Source organism: Chrysochloris asiatica, unplaced genomic scaffold, assembly GCF_000296735.1.
Source record: "Chrysochloris asiatica unplaced genomic scaffold, ChrAsi1.0 scaffold00081, whole genome shotgun sequence".
Classification (NCBI taxonomy): Eukaryota; Metazoa; Chordata; class Mammalia; order Afrosoricida; family Chrysochloridae; genus Chrysochloris; species Chrysochloris asiatica.
In genome coordinates, this window is record NW_006408599.1 from 12,366,849 (window position 1) to 12,387,727 (window position 20,879).

Here is a 20,879-nt window from a genome sequence, read left to right on the forward strand (position 1 = left end):
TTTTTTAAAGCACCTTAATGAGAACGAAGACAAGTATATCACTGAGAGAACTTGTCTGCCGCCACGACTGGCTGCGGAGTCTGATTTAAACACATTTTGTTTGAGCAAGCCTGTGCATGTATGGACTGGATCCCTAGTAGCAATACTTGACTTACCCTCATATACAATGATATGATGACCTTAATAGAGACTCTAATTAAGGAAGTAGGAAAGAGTTCTCTGAGAAAGAGAGGCTCAAGCTCAGAATAAAAGATAAGGATTAAACTAAGCACATTTTGGATGAGCACTGGACTGTTAACCACATCAGAGGTTCAAACCCACCAGCAGTTCGTTGGAAACCCCATACAGGGTCACTATGAGCCAGAACCGACTTGATGGCACTGGACAACATAATTTGGTTTCACTTTTTTTTTTTTTTTCCTATGCTACATCCTTTCTAGTTATTTCTTTATTTTACAGTTGACAGATGAGAACTGCTTTCTTTGCTCTATCATTATTGTCCAATATGACATTACTTTTCATTATTTTCAATATTCTTTTTCAGACAGCCTCTAATATATACTCCTCTAATTGGTATAAGCCAGCAAGAAACAATATTTTTAAGTCTATATCAATTAAGAAGGTGGTTTAAACCAGTTCTTCTAAAACTGTGTAAAGAATCACCTAGAAAGATTACTACAACACAGATCGCTGGGCCCCAACAGAGATTTTAGCTAAGAATTTACATTTCTAACGAGCTTCCAAAGATGCTATGAGTAGAACTAGTTTAACTTACTTGAGACCTTACTCATTCCTTCTTCCTTGTTTTTCCAAAAGTTTATTTTTACTTTTTTTTAGAATAGTCTTTGTTTTTTTGTTCAATTTTATAATCAGATTTACAACAATCTAAGCTTACTCCAAGGCCAGCAGTTTGAAACTACCAGCTGTTCTATGGGATAAATGTGAGGCTTTCTGCTCCAGTAAAGATTTACAGCCTCAAAAACACATAACAACCACTAATCTTACTCCTGATTTGGTTTTCGGATTCACTGTAAATTCTCTTATTCCATGAATGTCTCCTAATTGAGTCCTTAACTTAGCTTTATCACGCAGTTCATTGTAGCATATCCTTCAAACAACTGAGTGAGGATGGAGGAGTAGAGGGTTAAGTAGAATGCTTTTGAGCCCTCCCATTTTCTGTATATATAATCATAGTTTATCTAGAGAAAAAATATTCTCAGATTACAATTTTATCCATTCAATACATTCCACTGTCTTCTGCCATTCAGTGTTGTATTGAAGTCTTGAATTCACCTGCAGGTAGCTTGGTTTATTATGCCTAGATGACTATATACTTTTTTCCCCCTTACCTTTGTAGTTCAAAAGATCCCCCTGATCCAAAATGAGCCCTTTGAGTCTGCATGTATAAGTACAGGTCTTACTTTAGCTGTGCAAAGTTTTCTTCTACTATATTTTGGGGTACCGCTTCTGTTTCACTGGTAGTGGTGGTGGTTGTTACTAAGTTAGTTCTGACTCATAGCAGCCCTGTACAGGGTTTCTGGGGAATGGCTGGTGGGTTTGAACTGTCGACCTTATGGCTAGCAGCCCAGTGCCTACCCTACAGCACCACACCAGGTATTACATCAGTATTACATGTAATTACTTATCATTATTTTTCCTTATCAGTACCTAAATCTGTTCAAATTAGTCTTTCACACCACTAACTTGATTTCTGCAGATTGATTCTGTTCTTTATGATCTACTGCATAGATTTTAGTTCTGTTCTTCTACATGCAGCTTCCCTGCAATCCTTCCTCAGCTCATCCTTCTTCTTTTGCCTTTTCAGCGTACCCTATTGCTCTGTTACCATGCAACTTCCGGTTCCTACTTCAGAGAAGCCATGTTTTCTCAGAAGTGAGTCTTACTGTCATCACCGCGCCCCTCTTCCCTACTCCATTTTAGAGTTGTGGAAATGGCACATTACAGAGATTAAAAAACTCACAGACCACCACACAGCTATTAAGTGTTATGAGCTGGTTCTAAAGCGATGGCTCTGGACTATCTCTCAGTATCATCCCTCAATAAGCCCTGTGCTAGACACTTTAAATGTACACATCCTGTCTGGCAACAGTCTGCCTTCCATCCCACATGTCCCCACAATACTCAGTACAAGTTTGGTGAACACCAGGAAGCCATGTGTGTGGCCCCTGCCACAGGGGTTTCTTGGGACAAGAGCAGCATGTCCGCTTTGGCTCCCCTGGATGACTTTCATCATCGATAAACCCCTTCACATGACAATGACAAGATGATTTTCTGAGCACCTCCTATGTGCCAGGCACTGGGCTAATAAGCGATTTACATCCACGATCTCACTTAATTCCCCAGCAAACCTGAAGGGAAATGTCCTCCTCACTCCACAGGTGAGGAGCCCGAGGCTCAGAGCGGCTAACTGACAGGAAGGGCACCGAGCAAGGAAGCAGTTGAGTCAAAGCACAGCCCCAGGCCTGTCTGCCCTCACTGCCCTGACCCTGAGCCTGACCCTGGGTTACAAGACTCAAATACTGAAACTGACAGGCCTGCTTGACAGGTGGGCAAAGCCAGGTATAAGGAAGCCAGCCTCTCACTAATCCTGGCTACTACTGCATGGTGACTGACACCTGCCCCGTCCAATGGCGATACAGCCCTGCTCCCCCAGTCAGCCCACCCCTGTCCCTGCCCCCAGCCCCAGAGAGAGGCCCGCATACTTGGCCCGATCTTCTGGAATGGCTCCGGGGGCTCCTCCTTCACCTCATCAGTGGCCACAACACCTTGGTCGAAAGGGTCTGCAGGAGAACACATGGTCCTTAGCACGCTAGCAACCCAGGTCTCAGGAGCCCCACCAGGGGCACAGACAGGGACTGGGGAGTCAGGCACTCGCTGAGGACTTACCTGACCGATTCTCAGGGGCCCCTTCCACACTAAACACTGTGCGCGGGCGGGAGGCGGCAGCCGCGGAAGGAAAAAAGCCAACAGAAGCCCTGTTAGTCTCTGTCCACAGCTGCCTGGCCCAGGCTCCCACTCGTTTCTAGGCAGCCCACCTTTAGGGACCAGAATGGCAGGACTGGCCAGTGTGGAAGTCCAAGGAAACTAGGGGCCACAGGAAGGCGTGTCCTAACTAAGATGGAGCCTGTGGCTGAGCCCCTCACCCCGCCATTCTGGCCCTGTTTCTGGATGGACAGTACCCACGCACATGGGCCAGAGAGTAGAGAAAGAAATGTCCAGGAGATAAAAAGAGACGAGAGGTCGGATGACCAATGGCATGAGGTGGTGGGGCTTAGGAAAAGCTGGAGTGTGGGGTTAGAGAAGGAACCTCCAAGGTTCTGTTCCACATCTGAGACCCTATTTCTGGGAATCTTCAGATTTTAAAAAATGTATTCCCCAAATTTATTGCCATAATTTTTAACTCTAGAATCTAAGATTCTAAAATGCCATCACTCATTGTAAAAACAAAAACAACAACAAAAAAAACGGGTTTAATTTCACCAGAGCACAGTATGAAATTGTTAAATGACTCAATACAGAATTGCCAATATTCGACTGGTTTTGGAGTACATGAATGGCAATTTCACTTGGGTTAACCTAGAGCATGGTATATACAGGGCATGATGGGAATGGCCTCCCACCTCAACCTCCACCCTGACTCAGAAGTGACAATGGTCAACAGGGTGTCTTTGCAGTCCTTCATCTGCATCTTAGTGTCTAAGAGCTTAGGCTCCAATGCTGAGATCCCGGTATTTGATGAGGCCAAGACCTGTATATTCAGAGGCAATGTCTCCCCTGGGCTCAGGGGTCAGTTTGCTCCCTTTGTGGTTCTGTCTGGGGTCTGGCCTTCCTCTGGGCAGGAAGAGGGAAAGGAGGGTGGGACTGGTGAGCAGCTCTGGGCAGGGAATGACTCTGTGCCCTGAGCAGTGAGGGGCCTGACTCACCATCCACAGCATGCAAGTCTCGGTGCTCTTGGAAACAGCTGTAGTATTTGTACTTCTTCCCGCAGATGTCACACGTGTACCTAAAGTTGTCTGCAAGGGATGAAAAGACACACACAGTTGCCAGGGCTCCAGTCACTCGCAGGGAGGGGTTTTCTGGCCAACTCATCTGTCTTGAAAACTAAGATGGGGCTGACTAAGAATGGCCCCATCTGAATAGTTTCCTGGACAACTGGTTCCCATGGTACTAGTGGACCCCTTAGTACCATGCAACCCTCCTGGAGGAGAGCTACAGCAGAGCTGATGCCTCCCCATGTGTGGCCAGACCTGGAGGACCTGAAGGCCCATCTCAGTGCTGGCCCCAACCTCCACACCAGGCAGACCATGAATCACTTTCTGTGTCCACAAAATTTAGGATGGGATACAGGGAGCTCTTAATCATACAGGGACACCAGGCTGCCTTAAAGGGACTTCCAAACCAATCTCCAAATCCAGTCTTCATAAGCTGAGTTTCTAAAGGCCATGTTTCTCTCAAGTCCATACTCACATCGCCAGAGGTTAAATGAGAAGAAAACTCATCAAGACAGCTCACTGTGGGGTGCTTCCTGTGTGTAAGGCACAGGCACTTAATGTACCTTTCCTCAGTTACTCCCTCCAATGGGAGAAGTTAACATCCCATTTACACACAAGGAAACTTGAGGATCGGGGTCCTGCCCCTGAGTCCCACACTACTGAGAGCTGTGGAAAACAGCTTCTGAGGGGGGCTCCAATGACCCTGGAGAAACAGGTTGGTTTTCAATTTCCACTAGCACGGCTGGTGACCCTCTGCACTGCCCACCTCTTCACCCAGCTTCTCCTTCCAGCCTGGGCTGCCACCTCCCAAATCCACGAATCCTGCTGCTGAGTTCTGCACATAACACCTCCTCAACATGGCCGGGGAGGCGGGGGGGTGTCATACTGCCAGGATCTCCTACAGACAAGAGTCCATTTATACTGGAACGTGAATCCCAAAGGGGGGCAAAAGGATTTTCTGTCAATGAAGCCATGTTTTCAGAACTCCAAGAGAGCTCCATGTCTCAAGAAATGCCACTGAAAACACAAAGCTCAAATCCAATTCTACCACTTACAAGTGCTTTGACGTGTTCCTTAACCTCTGTACCTCAGCTTTCCCATCTATGAAATGGGAATAACCACAGTGCCTACACATCATCTAGAGTTGTTTTTAAGAATAAAGAAGCACAAAAAGGGCAAATATTCTATGATTGCACTTACACGAAATACTCAGAAAATAGGAAGGTGCACAGGGACACTTACTAATGGGCATCAGGGACTAGGGGAGGGTTGGATGGACTGAGTGCTGAAGGGGCACTGAGTTTCTGTTTGGGGTGAGGAAAATTTTTAGACATGGGTAACGGTGCTGGTAAGAGCACAAGTTGAAAGTAATTGGTGTCATGGAATTCTATACTTACAAATGGTTACAATAGCCAATCACAATAAAATAGAGGAGCACAATGCCTACCAAACAATACACACTTGATAAATGCAGCTTATTTTTATTGTTTTGCAAAGGCAATGAAGTGAGGGTCGTAAGATGATTGAACAAAGGGTTAGTATTTGATTTTCTTAGTTGAGATTCAGGAAAGGGGGTGGGGATGGTAGCTTTATACCTCAAGGGATGACCAGATTAGTTTCCTCATAAAGAAAAGAAAAGAAAAGAAACCTGGACTAGAAGGTTCAAGATGTGGCTCCTAGGCCCACCTCCACTGTCTGGGACTCAGTATCCTCATCTGCCAAATGAGTAGGCTGGATGCAAAAGTCTCCACTGGCCCCATGGCTCCTCTGGAAGGAGGCTGGTGAGTGAGGACACCAGGCCTTCAGAGCAGTGCGGGGCAGCATCAGGATTCGGGTGTGGGCCTGAGGATAAAGCACAATGGCCGGTGGCATGGGGAGAAACCGCCACAGGGAAGAAGGGAAAGTGGGGAGGCCTAAAAATGCCCCAGGCGGCAGAGCCCGCACCCAGCAAGCCTCCTGCACAATGGAAGTCTAGCATCAATCTGAACACAACAGATCATTGAGGGGCTGCCTCAGAGGCCAAGGACCCAAAATAGCCGAGGAAGGAACGATAAACAGGGAAGGCCTATAAATGTGTGCCTGGCCACAGGGAGACCATGGGTGCTAGAAAATAAGGATGCTATTGAGGGAAACAGGAGCCCAGGGCCAGACTGGACCAGACGGGGCTCCAGGGAAGGGGGAGGAATAGGCTTTCATGCCCTCCTAGCTGTGGGGCCTGCAGCCAGTGTCTAACCTCTCTGAGCCTCAGAGTCCCCTCCAAAGCCAAACACCATAATCGCAAACCTGCATCCTTCTGTGTGGTGGGAACATCCAAACAGATTGTGGTGGGAAGGGGCCTTAAAAAATGATCTTAGGACGCAGTCCAATTAAGCCATAGGCACTGTTGTGTGTTTTTTCTTTTCATTCGATTAATATACATTTATTTTTTTAGAAAACATTTTATGGAGGTGTAACAAATATATATAACGGGGGCATGCAAAATATAGCCTTTGGGCCAAATCCTGCCCACTGTCAACTTGGTGAACAATCTGCTTAGACTCTGTTTCTGGCTGCATTTGTGTTATAACACACAGTCAAGATGAGCAGAGATGCCTGGTCTTGAAATCTAAAATATCTACTGTCTGGTCTTTTTCAGAAAAAGTACGCTGACTCCTACCACAGAAAAGTGTACAAACGGGTTTACGTCAGTATCTCTCAATGTTCACGAACAGAACACCACCCAACAAAAGCAGCACCCAGCTCAAGACACAGAATATAGCTTTTCTAGAAGCTTCCTGTGCCCCTTCCTTGTGACCACTATCTGCCGTGTAACAGCACCAATTTATTTCACCTGTCTTTGTACTTTGAAACCAAAATCCACTTTGACTCATGGCAACCCATGTGTGCTAGCTAGGACAGAATTATGCTCCTATTTCCATAGGGTTTTCTTTTTAAAAAATATTTTGTTGTTGTGGACACTGAGAACACATATCAATTAAACAGTTTCTGCACGTACACTTCGGTGACACTGACTATTCTTTTCATAGGATTGTCAATGGCTGGATTTTGCAAGTGGGTTACTAGACCTTTCTTCCAAGGTGTCTCTGAATGAACTAAAACCTCTCACCTTTAGATGAACAGTCAAGAGAAATAACCACAGACTCTGCTTTTGTACTTTTCATCCACAGCATCTTAGAAGATGGACTCTTCTATGTCTGGCATCTTTCACTCAACATCTTTATGCGTTATCCATGTTGCTATGTGGAGCTCTAAATCACTCCTTGTCAGAGATGCACAGTGGTCCTCTGAGTAATTAGGTCATCATTAACTGATCCCATTATACCCACGGATGGGCACCTGAGTGGTCTTCAGTTTGGGGATTACGAACAGTGCTTCTATGAACATTCTAGTTATGTCTTCCAGTAGATGTACACACACAATAGCTCTTGGGGTTATGTACCCAGGAGTGCAATTCTGGGTTCTGAAGCTCAGTTCTATTGCTGAGGGGTGATTCCACTGACCACAAAGCCTGGAGCCTAGCAGTTATCTCCCTGGGTGAGGGAATGGGAGTATCGTTCCCTCTACCCACAACCCGAAGCCCATGAAGAGGGGAAATACTCACTGCCTTGGGAGGCTCCCTCCCCTGAGGTGGCTTCAGTGTCTGTCAGAGAGAGAGAAATGGGTAAGGAGACTGGACCAATGCAGGATGGGCCTGTGTCAGGAAGGGAGGGAATGTGGGGGGCAGGTAGCACTATAGAGTTCCAGCACAGCATCCCCAGAAACTCTTCCCTTCTCTCTGCAGGATAAGCATTGGACCGAAAGGTTGGTTTGAACCACAAGGACGGTGGTTCAAACTCACCAGTTGCTCCTAGGAAACGCTATAAAGGGTCATTATGAGTTGGAGACAACTTGGTGGAACTTAACTGTTAATAACAACAACGCAGCTCTGCAAGGGGGCCCACAGGGACTGGCTGGGCCCTGAGTCAGAGCCTTTCTCCTTGCCTGCCAGGGCCTGGGGGTGGGGTGGGGTGGGTGCCACCTCTCCCATGCTTCAGAGAACAGATGGGTTAGGGTTAAGAGGACACAGATGACTCAGTGCACCCGTCGGGCTGCAGACACTGACCAGCACTGGGCACCCCAGGAGGATGGGGAACCATGTAGTACATGGACCATTCTCAAGCACATGGTCCCAGGGCACATGGACCACTCTCAATCAAGCACAAGGTCCCAGGGCACATGGACCACTCTCAAGCACATGGACCACTCTCAAGCACATGGTCCCAAGGCACATGGATCACTCTCAAGCACGAGCTGGTAACGCGTCTTGCGGCTGGTGGGCACCTCCCACCCTTGTACACTACCCCAAGCTGAATGAGGCTCTGTCGTACCACGTGCCCTCCGTTACAGGAAGAGGGAAGAGATCAGCCCTCATGTGGGGCCCCAAGGAGAAAGTGGACAAAGAGTAGGTATGTACGAGCCCCTTGATTCTGCCCCACCGGTGCCCCTCTCACCTCGGTGTGCCCGTACATGGGTCTGGAAGCAGTTGTAATACTTGTACTTCTTACCGCAGGTTCCACATTCATAGGACCCTGGAAAACAGGAAAGCAAATGGATGGCCAACTAGCACACAATGCCTGCCCCAGGACCCACAGGTGGTACCTCTGTGTACCCCAAACTCCATGACCCAGGGAGGGGGGCTGTATCTGAAATGTCTAGTCTCCAGCAGAGAGCTTTTCAGTGAGGGGAGCTGGTGCTTCTAAACCTGCCAGTAACCTTGAGCAAGTCACTGTGCCCTCCAACCCTGGCCTCAGTTTCCAAGTCAGTAAGACAGATGATAACTTCTTCAGCTACCTCTGCTTCAGTATTCTTTTTGTTGTTGTTGTCCCATGCACTTTGTTCTTCCATTCCCCTCTCACTTTTATATATTGCCCCCCTCCCCCGCACCAAAACTATCCTGTGTCTATTCCCTGCCCTGTGTTTAGTATTCTTTAAGTAGAAATAGATAAACATAAACGTGCTCAGAAAGGAACTCACTGCATTTGCATAAGGAAATCTTCACTTCAATGCACGAAGTACGCTTCTAGCTCTCTCTCCTCTTTGACTAGATGGGACACAGGTTAAGAGAATAGGCTTTGAGTCAGACATACCCTGGTCCTTTCTGTATACACACTAAGCCTCAGTCTGCTCATCTCTACAACGGGACCAAAGTACCTGCCGCAGAGGGGATGTATCTAGTACCACTACACATATGCACGAGTAGGAGATGAACCCCTCCTCCCTCTGCCAACAACAACGTCTGGGGAGAAACCATCATCTGTTCTCTCAGACACAGAGATCAGCATGGTGAACACACCTGACTCCAGGCCTCTGTGGACCAGCAGGTAGTAGGCATTTCCCAGTGGGCATTTCAGACCCATCAGAGGACAGACACAAGGCAGGAAGCCAAGCAGAACCCACCACAGACAAATGAGCAAAGATCCTGCCTACCCCATCTACCAGTACCACCAGGGTCCAGGCCCTACACGCCTGTTCAGGGCAGAAGGCCCAAGTAGCTTGTACCAGTACAGCAGCCCTGGGAACTGCCATTTCCAAAAGGTTCCTCAGAGGATTCCGATACTCAGCAGCCAACCCTGGGAACCACAGGCTTAGAGCATGACGGAGCACGGAGTCTCAGCTCAACCATTATTCAGCACGTTCCTTAATCGCACTGGGCCTTCGTTTCCTCATTGAAAACATGCAGAGAATGTACTGGATTCATGGGAAGACTGAATTCAGTGAGACGACTGTTCTGAAGCATAGTACCAGGCATTCAGGGAGTGGTGATCCCTAACTCCAGTCCCTGTCGGTCTTGCCTGGAGGAAGAGTCTATTTATTGGGTGTGTGCTGAGGGATGAGCACTGGACTTGGAGTCTGAAATGCGAGTTAAGCTCTGCCAGTCCCTGACTATTTGATTTCAGGAATGTCCCTCTACTATCTGAGTCTGGTTCCTCACCTATAAAACAAGACTATGACTCCAACACTTGGTGACTCAGGTCAGGATTAATGACATAAAGCATGTGACTCAGCACACCCCAGAGAGACTGGACAAACAGCAGGTGCTCCGACTCCAGGGAATGCTGACATGGAATCCGGTCGTTTGTCATTCAGTGGTTGTACATGTAACCCTTGTTACCCAGGGAAAACTATAAACACATGAAGGGCAAAGAGTAGGTTATGGATTTCTCTATGTCTAGGCCCGGGACTGGCACACAGTGGGGACCCCCATAAATTTCCCAAGCCTTGCTATTGTACTCATCTGTCACCAGGTAATAATGACCCAACCCCCTTCCTGCTGCCTCCATCCACTCTGCAACAGCTCCTGCCAATTCCCCTGCCACCAGCCAAGAACTTATGAAGTATCTTCAACATGCCAGGCAGGGAAGCCTCTACAATGAGCAAGACGTCCATCTAATGGGAAGGTAACATGTCACTAGGCCAGGGCACAATGCAGGGCGATGGTACTATGGCAGGGAAGGTACAGAGTGGGGGATCCTGACCTGGCCACAGCCAGAGGCTAACATCAGGGGCTGACCAGGGGGAGCAAAGCCCCAGAGGGAGAGGGATTGAACAGGGATCAGGTCAGTTAAGAGTCTGTGTAAGGTTGGGCCCCTTGCCAGAAAGGACAAAGAGGGCTTCATGGCCCCAGCTGTCTTCATTTCTCTAAGACTCAATGTACTCAAACAGGATGATCATCGCTGATGGACCACACTTGTTGGTTGTGATGGGTGTTCCAAAACTCACCTACCCAGTCAAGACTGATTAAAAGCCAAGCTATGTCCCTTGGCTATGTGGAGACCGGAGAGTAGGGCAGCCCAGTGTCATGATCTGATCCTCGGAGCAGAGAAAGCATATGGAATGGGGCACCTTGCGGGCACACTGAGTCTCAGGAACCAAGCAGTGTGTGCTGACAGCATGGATACCTGAGTTCAAGGCCCAGCCGGTCCCTCACTCCCCATAAGTTCCTGGGCTCAGGCTCCTATCTGTGGGAGAGACCACATGGGCAGGGAGGTGGAAGGCTGGGCGAAGGAGCTGGCACCAGGTGTTAGCCAGGCTGCATGGCTCAACCTGCAGCAATGTGAGCAAACAGGGTTCCAATACCGTCTTACAACATGTAGGCTGGGGGGCCACAGGCAAGTACTGGAACCACTGGCTCCTCAGGTCTCTTCTCTGGAAAGCTGAGACAGGTGGTGGTGAGGATTAAAGAGAGAATACGGTGGGCAATCAGCACAGCTGCTGTCCCCATCAGCATTTTCCAAAGTGTATTATTTGGAACTCCACTTCCTGTGTTCATCCTGGGGAAAAGAGGTCCACGGTCACACAAGCATGAGGACACCTCATGGCGTGGCCCCTTCCCAGGGAGGCACAGGAATGTGAATTCCAAAAGCTCTGACAAGTCCTGCAGGGAAGAATCTCAGCCACTTAAACCGAGGTCTCACAATCGTACCTGACCAAGGAACCTGTTTGTTCTCTTGTGGTTCAGAGTTGTAACCCACAAGAAGTACTGCACAAATGGTCCACACATTATAGATTGCTAAACTTCTAGATACTTCCATCCCTCCCACAACCATGCACTTCCTGGGTCCCAGGGCACACTCAGACCTGCAAACATAGGGCAGTTATGGGGTGACCCTGCAGGCCTGCTTCCTAGGGGTCTGTAGCTCAGGCTAGTCATGCCCCTGCCCTCACATTGCCCCCATCAGGTCCCATCCCTTAACCACCATGTACCAGATGCGTATCTCAGCTCTTGGTCAAAAATCTGAATTCAGGCTTTAAACAGATCCACTCTGGAGGCTGCTTTTGGGTACTTTTTCACATGAAGTGTGTAAGAAATCCGAAAGAGCCCGAAAATTGGGGATGGTCTAGAGATGGTGGAAGGAACAAAGGTAGCCAGGTGAGGGATTCAGAGTGCTAGAGTCTGCAAGTTTTCTTGTGGACGCTTAGTTCAGACGGTCCCTGTCCCCACCATCTGGCGTCCTGCCCAGCTTCTTCATTCTGCTAAGTTCTCCAGCCAGTTCCCTTTGTGAACCATAGCGAACACTATCGCTACCGCCAGCCAAGTGCCAACTGTGGAATCTCCCCTCATTTATCCTCACCACCATGTCTGTACGGTGAAGACCTCAGAGCCCCTGCCTGCCAGGTGGAGGAAGCAGGAGCCAGGGGCAGATGTGTGCAGCACCATGGCCCACTTCACAGCCAACTAGTGGAGAGAGCTTCTCCCACGTCAGCTCACTATCCTCCCAACGCCAGGTGACAGAGATAACTACTATTATCCCCACTTTTCAGCTGTGAGGTGAGGATTCAAGGGATGACAGAGGCTTCCCAATTATGATTCCCAATCACTCCACAAGGGGCTCTGGTGGTGCAGTGGATTATGAGCTGAGCTACTAACCGCAAGGTCAGCAGTTCAAATCGACCAGTCACTCCGCAGACTTGCTGCTCCAGTAAAGACGTACAGCCTCAGAAACCCTCCACAGGGTCGTTGTGAGTCGGAATCCACTCGACGACACACAACCACCACTGGAGTCCTGACTAATCCGTCAAACAAGCATTCTCGTGGAAAGCACCAGATAAAGGCCTGACGTTTACCGAGCACATCCGTGTCTTGTCTTGCTTCTTCCCAGAAGGTACAGTGAGGTTGGGGCAACTTAATGGCCAGTCCAACAATGAGCTTCAAAGTTCTAGAGGACCGTATGTCCAGGCTTGGGTTTACTTGAGTCTAGTGATGAGGAATTGGGTTCAAAAACCTGTGCCTTAAGGTTCCAGAACCATCCTATTGCCACCCTGATGGGTCACCTCGTTTACAAGGGAGCTGAGTCATCCCTTTGGCCATGAGTTTCTCTAACTGTGCAGGACAGCAGAACCTCCTCCAATGTCTGGGTAATGCCACTAATGCCCAAGAGCCCCTATGAAGAGATAGGAAAGCAAGGGAGAGAGGGTCTCCTTATGAAGAGACAGGGGGCCTGCACAAGAGCTAAGCCTTCTCTCTCCGCTCCTGCTGTCACTCATGACACAACAAGAATCCAGAGCCATCCCAACATATCAGTGGACGAGATGTGGCTCTAATTAACAGTGCTTGTCAGGCATTTTCCATAAGCACCTGCCACAGAGCCTAGCTTAGCACCCTCCCAGAAAGCCAGAGTGACCAGGTTAAGGACAGGTGGGCCTAGTTCCTGAGGCCATGGAAGGAGAGGCAGGACTGAGAGGAGCCAATCTCCTGAGGTCAAGGAGGACGAGGCAGGTGTAGCAGCTACCTTCAACTCTATTATTTGCTCTCATCTCTCTATCTCCAGGTAACAGCCCTGGTGGCACCACATTTAAGTGCTCAGCTGCTAACCAAAAGGTTGATACCTTGAATCCACCCAGAGATTCCACGAGAGAAAGACGTGGCAATTTGCTCTCATAAAATGTATGGGACAGTTCTGTCACATGGGGCAGTATCTCCCAACAGCTCCAGGTTAAGTCCAGGCACCTTTCACAAGCAGGTGAATGAGAGACAGCAAAGGATGGGGATAGAGAGCTGGGTGCCCTGCACTGGGCTACCTGTTTACAGCTCACACGCTCAGGGACCCTAGTCCTCAGGACTGTACGTCTCACCAGAGAAAACAGGCTGACTTGGGGAACTAAGTCGCAGGCAGTGGGTTTCCTAAGGCTCTTAGGGGCTCAGACTCAGAAAATGCAGGTCCTCTGGACCAAGGCCTTCAAAGTGGAATACAATCCCCTGGAGACACATGAAGACTGTCCATGGGACACCCAAGCAAGCAGTTTGAAGAGCATTAGATTACCCAGTGTCAACATCCAAAGGTATTTTTTTTCTCTAAAACCAATGTGCCCCAGGCGCAGGCTTGTCTCACATTGGTCCTCCTTTTCCCTCCCTCCTCTCTTCCCTTCACCCCTCTCCCACATTACAATCACCCCAATCTCTGCCTGCCCTCTCTGGGTGAATAAAAACCTCTGGGTTCCTACCAGAGATGGCTTGAATTATTGGTGTTACACTAAGAAAGTGAGTGAAGATAAGGACTGGAGAAATCCTTTTGCGAACCTGGTGATTTCCAATCCCTTGCCTTCAACCACATTGAAGGAAGAGCTAATGGAGTTGTCAGTAGTGAAGAGACCATTAAATATAGCGTCTGATGATAGACCCTTATGTGATTCTTGGCATACGACTTGGAAAAAGTTCAAAGACTTGACTGACACCGCTAAGACAAAACTCGCGGCTCCTTATTATGTGATCAAGGCTTCTAAGTTCGACACCTGTGAAAAGTGAAACGTAGGAATTAAATTAATGCAGAGTCTTGTCTCAATTTAGCAATTAAAACAAAACCAGTTGCCCTTGAGTTCATTCTCACTCCTGGCAACCCCATGTATGTCCAAGTAGAACTGTACTCCATCTGGGTTTCAGTGGCTGATATTGGGGGGTAAACCACCAGGCCTTCCTCTCAAGGCATCTCTGAGTGAACTCAAGCCAGTCAAGTTCAGCGAAGCATTAACCACTTGCCTCACTCAGAACTCCCATTTTAGCAATAACCTGTTGCCCTCTACTTGATTCCAGCTCATAGTGGTCTGACTCACAGACCTGCCCCACAGGGTTTCCAAAGTTATCATATTTATGGAAACAACACGGCTGCATCTTTCTTTCTCCTGTGGAACGGATGGTAGGGTTCAAACCACTGACCTTTCAGTTGCAGCTGAGTGCTTAAAACCACAGCATCACTAGGGCTCCATTTTAACAATAGATCCAATGTCATCCAGTCAATTCTAACTGATGTTATTGTTGTTGTTAGGTGCCATCGAGTCGGTACCGACCCATAGCGACCTTATGCAAAGCAGAACAAAACACTGCCCGATCCTGGGCCAACCTCACTACTGTTGCCACGCTTGAATCCATCGATGCTGCTACTGGGCCAATCCATCGTGTTGGGGGTCTTCCTCTTTTTCTCTGACCCTCCACCTTACCAAACATGATATCCTTCTCCAGTGACTGGTCCCTCCTGACAATATGTCTGAAGTATGAGGGATGAAGTTTGGCCATCTTGGCCTCCAAGGAGCACTCTGGCTGCACTTCTTCTGAAATGGATCTACTGGTTCTTTGGCAGCCCATGGCTGAAGAAAGAAGGAGTGACGAACTAACTTCTGAATATTTAGTCACTGAAAACTTTATGAATAGCAGAAAATTCTGACTGATGGTGACCCTATGAAGGGTTTTTAGACTGTAAATCTTTACAAGAACAGACTGTCCCGTCCTCCTGTGGAGTGGCGGCTGCAGTGCCACCACACCTGCCGCTTATTAGCTACGTTGTCGCTGCTGTTAAGTGTCAGTTCCGACTCATAGCGACCCAGACATATGAACCAAGTTCAGGAAAACATAAAACCTTACCCATCTGATAAAAAGGAGCATTTTCAATATTTTTTGACTTTTACATTTAATATTTATCTAAATTTATTTTGATTACTTGTGTACTGGTAACTCAATCTGAAAAAATAAAAATGCCTAAAATGTAGTAGAGCTTTCTAGCCCCAGTAAATTTCTTTAAAACTTCAATTTCAATTTATGTACACCTTTTGTTGTAGCAGATCAGTGTGAAACAGTGATCAATAAAAGACTTCCAAGCATAAAAAATATATTGCATTAGGATAAAATCCTGTGGGGGAAGTGAACTGGAAGTGCAAGTTCAAGGAGAAAAGAGAAAATGTAAAATTTCTGACTGTTAAAAGATGAACCTTTTCACAAAGCTTTTAAATGGATGGTGGATATCAAATTGCAATGGTGTTTGGATTTCCTTGGATACATTCAAAAGAGTGATTCTTGGTCTTAAATTCAAATGCCATCTTAAAAAATACTTCTGAAATTACAGCCTTTTGCAATTACTTGAAACTTTGGATAGAAATCTTAGATGTCAATTCAAAAATGTGAGAAAGAACAGACAGCTTTTCAAAATTCTAGGAAGTATTATAGGGACGAAAATATGAAGTACTGTCCTGAGGCTTTAATACCATTGGTATCTGTTTCGTGTTTTTTGTCCCTTTTTAAAAAACATTTTCATAACTATCACTTCACTTTGTCTCCCAACAAGTCTACTGGAAAGACCGAAGATTTTATACACCCTGGCAGTTCAAAGACACAGTGGCTCAGAGACCATTAAGGGGCTTGACAATGCCTCTTAGTAGAGCAGGCCAGGGTCCCTTTCTAACGGGTATTCTCGTCCCCCCTCTGACCACCAGATGAACATCAGCAGCAGAATAGGGACGTGCCTAGGAGGGTGGTCAGATCTCCTCTCCAAGTGGCTGCAGCAAAGAGCTCAGTTGGTTCTGGCAGGTTCAAGCAAAAAGCTCTGCCAAGACCCTATTAAAACATTAAACTAACTACCATCTGGCACACTGAAGCAGGCCCTGGCACATTCTCAGCCCTGGCATGTCATAGGCCGAAACCCATGTGACTAGGTCTGAATAGTTCTGTCATGCTCTTCTGTTGCTCTTCCCAGAGATGTCGCTGAGCCTGATTCCTTGGCGTCCTTGCTGGAGCTCTCCACTGCCCTCACACCTCCCTGACGGCCCTGCGGTGAGAAGAAACCTCTGCGCCTTGGCTCTCAGAGCACACTACCTAGAAACCTCCTTAGAGACTCCAGTCTCCCATTTGATTCTGCCTTGAGCACCCTGTCCAAGGGGTCCCCTGTGATCACGCATCTCCAGGACAGGGAGGTCACCCCACAAGGGTGTTCCTACACTCCTTACATTTACAAAGTCCTTACTTTGACTGCACTGAAATTACCTCCTGGTGACTTCCCCGAACTGTTTGGGGCCACGTGGAATGTGTCCTGTCTACTTCCACCTCACCCTCCAAAAAATACTAAGTTGTGAACACTTCGATTTTACCCCACTTGGGTCCCCAGCCTCCTTTTCCCTAGGACACAGCTCTAGCTCTTCTACATGACTCCTTTACGCATTAAATGATAGTTCTCTGGGCATAACCTGCCTGCTACTCATCCCCCATGGGAAGACATGTCCAGCTGACATTGGTTCAAGCGCTCTCTCCTCTGGCTTCGGTATCCTCACAGGGGAAGCCCGGCACCACTCGAGGCTCCGGGCACCTGAGGTTGTCCTTGGGAATCCTTCATCTGTAATATCCTTGGAATTCAGGACCCACGGTCCCACAGAACTCCACATGGGTGCTTTGTAGTATATTCTGATTGCAGTGATGTGATCTTTAAGCACCACAAAATGCTTTGTGGGCCTTGTCTTCAGCATCTAGGGCAGGGAGGACAAGCAAGTTTGTAGCTCCAATTCTAAATGACTGGCAACGACTTCCTGATGCACTGTGTTGGGCAGAATTCTGATGCTCCAATTCTACAGCTCCACTTGTAATTTTTCACTGTGACTTTTATCACTGTGACTTCAACATCTTTTTCACAAAGCCTGCTAAGGCAGATCCCTCAGAAGTTTCACAAGACGCTCAGGGTTCTTGAATCCTAGAAGGCAGTATGAGAAGAGGCAGTTCCAGAGATGGAACACAAGTTCCCTGTCCAGTTCTAGATACAGAAACTGAGGCCCCATGTGAACCCAGTGATCCATCGTTGGGAGAACATGCAGGGATCAATTAGTGAAGCCTGCCCTAGTGGCACTGTGAGGTAGGCATTTGACTGCTAACAACAAGGTCAGTGGTTCAAACTCATCTTCCACTCCATGGGAGAATGATGAGGCTGTCTGCTCCCATACACATTTACAATCTCAAGATACCCTACATATGGTCTCTATACGTCGAAGTTGACTTGATGTTAGTGGGTTTGGTTTGGAATTTTTTGACCATGAAGGTACAGGTACTAACTGAAGGGTTGATGGTTTGAACATGCCCAAGGTACCTCAGACGACAGTCCTGGCCTTGAAAACCCAATGGAGTAGTTCAATTCTGCATACACAGGGCCACCATGAGTTGGAAGCAACTTAAAGGCAACTGTGGTGCTGTAGGATAAGCACTTGATTGCAAGGTCGGTGGTTCAAGCTCAATAGCCACTCCTTGGAAACCCTATACAGGGTCGCTGTGGGTCGGAACGGACTCAATGGCATTTCACAACAACCACAAAAGCATTGAACATGGAATGGAGCACAGCCATGGGAGTGCCTGGTGCTCAGAATTCCTCCTGACACCACCCCCCCAACCGGCCCCCATGTGGCCATGCCACCCTCCTGGGGCACACTGCCACACGCACTGCTGCTCACCTATTCCCACCCAACAAAGCCGTCAGGCTCAGCACTGCCTCTGCTCTTCTTGCTAAAAAAAAGGAAGCTCAAGGTCTCCGACAACAGTGAAGTTCTGTCTAAGAGTGAACTCCACCCGCCTTGGTACAGGAGTTTCTGGGCAGCAGGGAAGGAGCGACAAGCTCTGTGAGGTTGGCAGCCAGCCCCTCCAGCGCTGATGCCCCTCCCGACTCTCCAGCCAAGAAGCTGCCAAATGCCATCGCGTGCCCGTGACCCGGATGCTTCCACGGAAGTGCCTCAGATAATGTTTGTGTCATTGTGAACACTGTTTGTCTGATGCCTATTAAAGGGCCAAGGAGGATGGGGAGGGAGGAATAAAAGGGGACGAAGCTTAGAGGAATGGCAAACAGGAGGCTCCCTCACTGCACTGGACGATTAAACAGGAACGCTATTCTATTCAGCAAAGAGACCGTCTTAGCCTGGAGCACACTGTGTGAGTGATGCCATGTAGGAGAGGTCCTTGGCTCAGCAGAACCCCTCACTCCCCTGCCAAGTGCCTTGGGATCGTGTTAACTCCCCAGCACCAGTGACCAGGGCACAGGATAGACTGTGGGCATGAGCCCTGTAAAGGCTGGCTCTCATCAGCATTCCTCCCCCTCCAGAGTCCTGGGAGGCCTTTCTTACAGGTTTTACTGTTAAAGCAGGTGGGTGAGAGGTGCTAGGAGGTGGAGCAGACCCTCCACCCAGTGGAAAGATCACTAGCTTGCCCCATGACCCTGAGTGACTCTGCCTTTCTGTAGTCCTCTGTTTTCCCCAATGGCAGACACGAACAATCGACCACACCAAACATCAGAACAGTCAACATATCCAACAGCCAGTAGCAATTGCTTAGACTTGACCCACAATACTAAAATCTACTTGCAAACTTGAGATTGAAACCAAAACCAAATCCATTGCAATAACAGTATATTCCAACTCAGACTGATGTTATAGGGCAGGGTAGAACTGCCCCATAGAGTTTCCAAGACTAATCTCACAGGAGGCAGACAGCACATCTTTCTCCCATAGAGCAGTGAGTAGGTTACAACCAATGACCTTTGGTTAGTAGCCAAGCACTGAACCACTGTGCTATCAGGGTTCAATCTTGAGATTACTGTCGTAAGGTGTCACTGAGTTGGTTCCAACTCACAGCAGCCCTGTGTACACAAGAATGAGACACTGCCTGATCCTGCAGCCTCCTCACAATCAATCCATCTCACTGAGGGTCTTCCTCTTTTTCAGTGACCCTCGACTTTACCAAGCATGATGGCTCTGTCCACAGAATGGTCCCTCATATTCCAAAGTACACGAGCTAAAGTATCTCCATCCTCACTTCTAAGGAAAATTCTAGCTGTACTTCTTGTAAGATAGATTTGTTCCTTCTTCTCGCAGTCTATGATATATTCAATATTTTTTGCCAACACTGTAACTCAAATGCATCAATTTCTCTCCAGTCTTCTTTATTTATTGTCCAGCTGGATTAGATGCGTTCAAAAGGCTCAATTCTAACAAAGTTATTTTTAAATGCCTTTTCCTCCTGGTGCCGAAGCCAGTTAGTTCCCTATGTGCCTGACCCTTGGCAGAAACCATACACCCCCAAGAGGAGAGCCTGCCTCTAAGGATGTGAGATGAGCAGCCGTGACCAACAGGCCGTGCTCTGGCCCTGCTTTGGATGAACTCCAAAATGGCAGCTCCACTTGTAATTTGTCACTGTGACTTTTATCACTGTGACTTCAACATCTTTTTCACAAAGCCTGCTAAGGCAGATCCCTCAGAAGTTTCACAAGATGCTCAGGGTTCTTGAATCCTAGAAGGCAGTATGAGAAGAGGCAGTTCCAGAGATGGAACACAAGTTCCCTGTCCAGTTCTAGATACAGAAACTGAGGCCCCATGTGAACCCAGGCCTTCTGACACCTCTTTCAGTCCAACATCCTTCCCATCCTTTCTCTAGAACTGATTAGTTTCCTAGATTTAGGAATAAAGCAGAAATCATTACCACTCCTCCTTGAAGTGGTACTTTCTACTATCACTACTAATACTCCAGCTGAAAATAGGTAATTGCTTATTAAACACAATGTTGAGCACTTGACATGCAGTATTTTATTAAATCCTCACATAACCCCATGAAATTGCAATTATGGGAACTGAGGCACAGAGAGGTCACAGTAACTTGCCCAAGGCATCACAGCTACTAAGCCTGGATTCACTCTGAGCCCCACCCCCACCCCCAACACTGCTCCTTTCCAACCCTATTTCAGCTCCCACACTTATGCCGGGGCCAGAACTCAGCTCACCGAAGAGGACACCTGGGCCCAGCGAGCAGTAGCTGAGCTGGAATTCAGCATTGGTGACCAGCATGGAGTTGGAGGGCGTGGGGGGTGTGGGGGAGGGCTCTCACTGTGTAGGCAGCTGGCCCAGGGAGACCTCTGGCTGCTCAGGGTTTTCCCCATCTAACCCAGACAGCTGGCTCTGTCCCAAGATTCAGATTCTACTCCCATTCACTGGCACGTATCTCCTAGAGCTCCTGAGTCCAATGATTGTTAAAACATGCATACCAGAGAGAGCTGGGGCAAGTCTTCTCTCCATTAACCAACCATCCATCAGTGGTTAACACAGTCC

General features: G+C 47.9%; 1 protein-coding gene across 1 annotated transcript in view; it reads right to left on the reverse strand.

Annotated features, from left to right (window-relative positions):
• Positions 1-20,879, reverse strand: part of ZNF618 (zinc finger protein 618) — a 210,666-nt gene that overhangs the window by 43,484 nt on the left and 146,303 nt on the right. The window contains exons 4-8 of the mRNA XM_006865694.1: positions 8,504-8,581; positions 7,615-7,653; positions 3,945-4,034; positions 2,908-2,943; positions 2,724-2,801 (exon numbers count right to left, since the gene is read on the reverse strand). Coding sequence (XP_006865756.1) covers positions 2,724-2,801; positions 2,908-2,943; positions 3,945-4,034; positions 7,615-7,653; positions 8,504-8,581 — 321 coding nt within the window. The remainder of the gene's footprint in view (positions 1-2,723; positions 2,802-2,907; positions 2,944-3,944; positions 4,035-7,614; positions 7,654-8,503; positions 8,582-20,879) is intronic.